The sequence below is a fragment of the Oculina patagonica genome, chromosome 4 (assembly GCF_052425735.1).
Source record: "Oculina patagonica isolate OP01 chromosome 4, crgOcupat, whole genome shotgun sequence".
NCBI classification, from domain to species: Eukaryota; Metazoa; Cnidaria; class Anthozoa; order Scleractinia; family Oculinidae; genus Oculina; species Oculina patagonica.
This window is the reverse complement of record NC_135761.1, coordinates 41,034,922-41,040,921: the sequence shown is the minus strand read 5'-3', so window position 1 is coordinate 41,040,921 and position 6,000 is coordinate 41,034,922. Positions and strand designations below refer to the sequence as shown.

The 6,000-nt window shown below is 40.5% G+C and overlaps 2 protein-coding genes across 2 annotated transcripts; one reads left to right on the top strand and one right to left on the bottom strand.

The window, feature by feature from the left end:
• The first annotated feature begins 2,101 nt into the window (after window positions 1–2,101).
• LOC144650254 (uncharacterized) lies at window positions 2,102–3,746 on the top strand. Its single transcript, XM_078509917.1, has 2 exons — window positions 2,102–2,226; window positions 2,462–3,746. Exons 1-2 carry the CDS (start codon window positions 2,177–2,179, stop codon window positions 3,267–3,269), a joined length of 858 nt encoding a protein of 285 aa, XP_078366043.1. The 5' UTR covers window positions 2,102–2,176; the 3' UTR covers window positions 3,270–3,746.
• Window positions 3,747–3,947: 201 nt separating this feature from the next.
• Window positions 3,948–5,537, bottom strand: LOC144650233 (uncharacterized). The gene has a single exon (XM_078509885.1). It carries the CDS (start codon window positions 5,479–5,481, stop codon window positions 4,405–4,407), a length of 1,077 nt encoding a protein of 358 aa, XP_078366011.1. The 5' UTR covers window positions 5,482–5,537; the 3' UTR covers window positions 3,948–4,404.
• Between the last annotated feature and the right edge of the window lie 463 nt (window positions 5,538–6,000).

Sequence of the window (6,000 nt, the reverse complement as noted above, 5' to 3'; positions counted from 1 at the left end):
AATAAATAATAGCATTAGGGCATTTCTTACGAAGAACAAATAAAATGTCGATAATAGTGGCGACAATGGACTCGGGGGTGTTTAAAAGTAAATTGTTGGTCCCACAAAGAAGGGTAAGAGCAGTAATGGAAGACGGAAAATTCATCACTTCTGCTCGGTACAGAATGGCCTCCACAGTGTGGCTGGGTATACTGGCGTTTATCACTGTGGGGGCTGAAAAATATTGGGAATAACTCGGAGCAAACATCTCCATGTTTTTGGTAATTGAGTCAACAAGTAATATGGTCTCCACCCCCTCTTGCATCCTTTCAGCAATCTCTTCCATTTCACGAGCCTTCCCTGGTTTCCTCTTTGGCTTCAGCGAGCTAAAGGAGAAAGATCAACAGGAGAATTGTATCGGGTTAGTGTTCGGCAGTGTTCACACTCGATTACAGCAAAACAAAGTCGCTCTTGGGTGTCAAATTAGTGGAAACAATTTTCAGAAAAAACGAGAGGGTTAATTAGGTTCCCCTATATCTTAAAATCTCACTTTGCGATTTTTTTTGTGGCAGAACTCTTACTTATCTTCGTGGGCTATTTAAATGGAGTGTAACTTACCTTGAATTCATCGTTTTAAAGAAAACGTCGACTCCTGTGGAATTCAGTGACAAAGAAATGACAACATTTTAACAGAAAACGTACCTCCAAAAGAACACTTTATAAAAAATCTTGTGACTTGTTCTTTAAAGTAATTATCTGACGGGCTAGGTGACCTAATTTTCTTTCAGTTGAAAGAAAAAAACCGAAAAAATTTGCAGCAGATTGCAAAATATCGCCATTTTACTTACCGAGAGAACACAAATGCCGCGATCAACTTTTTTTTCCCGCCCGCGGGAGAAATATTGGACCAGATGTGACGTCACTTTTTGTTGGATGATTCAAAACAAAAAGGTGCCAGGCGTCACAGAGTGTTCTGCCCCTCCCCTGGCCCGTGCCCACTCCCCGAAACAAAAACCATTTCCTTTGGGGGTAGGTATGCCTGTAGCTAGGGTAATTTGCATTTGGTACTGTGTGAAATAGCATGGGTAGGAAAATAATCCCTTAGTTCGTGTAAAGCTTGCAAGATCCAAAGCTGGTCACTTCCTTATAATGAAGGCAAAGGTGGCCCACCTGGGGGGATCTCTAAAGCAAACCATTCAGTTACACAGGGAGTTGGGATGTAGTAAACATGGTTTTACCCAGAGTTGTTGGAGCCTGGCTGGCACGGCGGAAAAACCGCTGATTGGCTGAATAAACGTCGTCAAAGAGCATGCTCAACCGTTTTCCGCTGACCGCGTGCGGGTGCAATTGAGTTCGAAATACTGTTCAAGTTCAGCCGCGAGGTTTCGACAGTGAGCGTTTTTGCAAGTTTTTACCCTGCTACAACTTCTGCTTGCCATAGAGATTGTGGATAAAGTAAAGATAAGAATGCTCGAAATTTTAGTTTGGTTTTATTTATTTCTTTTTTCATTGTTGCTCTTTCCATTTACACTTGACAGGAAAACGCCAACTATCTATGGGTGACTTGATGTTGAGTTAGCCCCCCTTTGGTCTTGCAGACTCGGCCACATGTGATACACACATGACCAGTGTCAACATTTGCTGGTGCTGCTTCTGTATTGCTGGAGATTGCAGGTTTTGATTTCCTGTTACTGAACTTGAATAACTGTGCCAGTGGTATGTGCTGGAGTGTTTCCTTGGCTTTAAGAAGTATCTTCTGATCTGTCATGACATTCTTGCCTTCACTGTCATCATCATTGTCATCTCCGTCATTGCCACCACCACTTGGTTCTTCTCCATCGTCATCATCACCCACTAATCCTTTATTGAAGCTGCTAGCAAGTTCCTGAACTCTTTGAGGAAGCTTTGCAGTACAAATTGGACAGCAAGCCTTGTTTGGCATTGAATACCCATGATCACTGAAATGTGCGGATTCGCCAAGACAAGCTTTATGAAACGTGTGGCCACAGTTGAGTCATTGAACTGGTAGATCGACACTAGGGACCTTACGCAATGACGACGTCGCCAATGTCGACGTCGTGCGTGACTTAATTTAGGCGTAACGCGCATGCGTGCATATTTTACCTAATTATTCTAAGACGTCGCCAACACACGCCGTCGCGAAACTGGCGGGTTTGAAGTCGTCGCAGAGGAAAACATGGCAGCGGAAGGCAAGCAAGGAAAAGACGCTCAAACTGCTAAGAAAAGGTGAGCTTTCTGATGGCATAATGCTTTTTGAGTAATTAAGGATTTCTCAAGTGGAACTTCGCAAAAATTCCCGTCATTTGACCATAAACATGTATGTATTCACAGTGAATGTTGAGTTGGAAGACCGCCTTGTAAAGGAAGCTGACTATATTATTTTGTCTTTTGTATCGGTTCTCTTGGGCACCAGTAAAACAAGAGTACATGCTATCAACATCTTTTTGTGTTCTTTTTGTAGTGGTGCGATGAAGTGGTCCGAGATGCACGACGTGTATCTTTGTCGCGAAATTTTATTCATCAAACCTTACCAGTTTAAATCGGGGAGTACTCACAGTGGAAATGCTTGGACTAGTATTGCCAATGATTTATGTGCTGTTGAAGAAATATCTTTCACAGTGAATCAGAAATCGGTGAGAGATAGATACAGATTGCTGTTAGATAAGCACAAGAAAAAGATGAGAGCACAAGAGAGTGAGAGCGGCTCGACTACAGATGAGACCGAACTAGATAAACTCCTTGAAAACATACTCGAGGAAACAGAGGAGGCTTTAAGCAGCCATGATAAAGAAACAAAAGAAAAGCAGGGCAAGGAATTACTTGATCGAAAAAAGGCAGAGGAAGTTCGCCAGAAAGCATTGGAATCCCTGGGACAAACGCAAAAACGGCATGGGGAAGAAAAAGATGATTGCTTGACCTCAAAGAAAAAGCCACGAAAAAGTGGAACTGAAACCATGATGTACCTGCAAACCAAAGCAGAAAAAGAATTCGAATTGAGGAAGGAAGAGATGCAGCTTAAACGGCAAGACATGGAATATCAAAAAGAAATGCAGCTTGAAGCCATTCGGAAGCAAAATTCAACCTCTCAGAATATGGAGAAAATGTTTGAGCATTTTCAAGCACAGCAGCTTAGCTTACAGCAGCAGCTGATGCAACAACAACAGCAATACCAGCAGATGCAGATGAAACAAGCACAACAGCAACAACAAATGCAGCAGCAACAGTCACAACTTTTATTTACTCTGCTGGAGAAGATGTCTAAGAACTAAGTTCCTGGCTTAGGTATTTTGAAATGTTTCATGTAACCTGTTCATTTTGAAGCCTACCTTTTAGGGCAAGGCTTGAGTTATGGAACTTTGATGTACTTTATAACTTAAACTAATGTAGTTGTTGTTAACCAGAGTCAATGCTTATCACTCTTTTGTAAGCAGTGTTGTTGTTATAAGCATTTATCAGAATTTGATTCTTTGATGTGTGTTGCTACTTTAAGTAATTGTTTACAAGAACTTTGTAAGGAAGGATTCATCAATAAAATTATATTTTTAGCAGTGACAATAAGCCATGTCAATTCAAGTTTGTGTTTGAGGGGGGTTGAAGATTTCAGAAATTTTTAATTTATTTTACAATTTTCAAGGCTATGGTTTTTGTGATCTGTAGAAATCACTCACCCCCCAACAGGCAATTTTGTAATCCCATGACTGCAATTTAGTCAAGATAGTGCAACCCTTGACAAAACATGTGCACAGCTACCATACATGAGAGGACTTCTGCAACTTTTATTTCTGTAATACATGAAGTTTGCAAAGGTTATACAATAGTTTGTTTTTGTCTCAGAACAAAATGTCAAAATTTGTACCATTATTTTAACTTTTTCTGTATAATGACATACTTTCACCAAAAACCACACAGCCACTGTGACTTGTAGTTTGTCTGTTTTGGAACTGCAATCTAGTAAAATACTGCAAAATATTTTTTTATCTGCTAAATAAAATGATATCAAGAGTGAAGGATGTTTAAAATGTAACATTAACTTATGATTTCTTGAATAATTTAAAATATAACCAAAATCCAGAGCTAGTTCGAAATATACAAGCTGAAACTCTATACAGGGTTTGACTCGTTGCCTTTCATTTAGCACTGACTGGCTTAAGTACTAAGCTCACAAAACTAATGTCAGGCCATCTGACTTACAGTTGTTACTTACGGTTGTTTACAAGATTTTTTGTGTGTTATATATAGGTAACAGTCAATTATAGGTAATTGCTACAGGTTTAACTGGACAAGTAAATATAAGTACAAACTTAAATGATTTGTAATTGTCTCAATTTGCCCTAAAGTATTGAAACCTGTATTGCAGCTTGAAAGGATCAATTAGGCTAGCCTGGCTATGTGACTTACATTTCATTATGAAAAATAATCTTGTAATGAGGGAGGGTCTAAGTTGAAATAACTGCCAGTGGTCGAAGAATATAAACATGTGCGAGCATTAGTTAAAAGGGCACAAACAATGTACATTTTACCCACTGCACTTAATCCAATTTTTAAGTTTTTCTTAAAATCAAGAAAACTAAAGTAATTGATAATGTCCCCGAAGACCCATTCCACGCTGGTTCTAACTTGACTCATTGATGTATTAAAATTCTGCTGAAGTGGAGTTAGGTGCAATCCCCTAAAGGGTGATTGTAGTTGTGGCCGCAAGGGATATCCCAGATCTCCATAAATACACAATGGGTCTCCATGAGGTGAATGAGAATAAAGCTGTAACTGTGTTAGGAGATTTGAATCACGAAGCATACCACTATCATGGCGACGCCCTTCAACAGGACCAAACAAGTTTGCTATCAGGCCATTTGGAGCAACCACTGACTGAAACTTTATTGCATGCACTCTTTTGTGCCCATTATATAAAATCCTTTGTAAAGTCCCAGGTCTACAAACTGGCCTGACTGTTCCATCAACAAAACCCCAGCAGTTGGTGTAGGGAGCCCCAGCATTATGAATCGCATCAGCATAGTTCTGAAGACTCGCAGGAGAAAGCCAGTCCTGCTGCATGCTTGTCAGGCGGTAGCTGTGATGGTTGTACACCAAATTCATCACTTCTGATGTAATCATACTAAGCTGTGGAACAGGTCTAGCAAATCTTGGGCACATATCACTGTATCTAATAGGGTAGGCAAATCGTTTTAACAAAATACAAAGTGCCTCGACCCCACTAACAACCAATCTGTTATAGCAGATTATCTCATCAGGTAATTGCATGACTTCTTTCAGCAGATAAATATCGTTTTTCCAAAAACGAAATTCAGCTTTGCATTCTTCATCGGATAAACAATCCAAGTCAAACGGCTCATACTTCCAGTACGGGAAATCCGGGTTTTTCGAAGAATTCATTTCATAAAGGAGAATGAATTCTTCATCGTCTATGATGTTTTGATCAAAACTTAACAAAAGACAGTCTCTGGTATCTCGTAGCTTTGCCATCTTCGATGCGAATCAGTTACAAGAGCTGCGAATATGGTGACTACAAACTCCCGCCAACTTGAAACTCCCGCCTCTGCCGCGTACGCATGACTGCTTGCGTAAGTATCGCCAAATGCGACGCCGGCGATCAGAACGTCGACGGCTCCATTAGACTCCCGACGACGTCGACCTTGGCGACGTCATCATTGCGTAAGGTCTCTACTGTCAACATCTGCTCTGCAGTCTGCTGCATCACAGGCTATCAAAGGATCTGGCCCCAGTCCACTCCATGCATAGCCTAAAGGCAAGCTTCTCTGATCAACAGTGGCATCAAGAGAGGGAAGGTAATATGGCTAGAGAGAAGAGCAGTGTTAATTGCATATTATTTTTGCTTAGTTAGGTACCTTTGCATGCCTAGAATGATGTGAAGTTTTGTGTACAAGGTGCTACGTTTTTAGGCTGTTTGGGATTTTGAGGGATCATGGAGATTACTGTTCATATGTTTTTGCTATTTTGGTTGACTTTTGAGACTAAAAAAGT

Coding starts and splice junctions, on each gene's coding strand:
- LOC144650254 (XM_078509917.1), top strand. CDS start 2,177: ATGGCAGCGGAAGGCAAGCAAGGAAAAGACGCTCAAACTGCTAAGAAA. Junction 2,227..2,461: donor GCTCAAACTGCTAAGAAAAG/GTGAGCTTTCTG, acceptor TTCTTTTTGTAG/TGGTGCGATGAAGTGGTCCG.
- LOC144650233 (XM_078509885.1), bottom strand. CDS start 5,481: ATGGCAAAGCTACGAGATACCAGAGACTGTCTTTTGTTAAGTTTTGAT.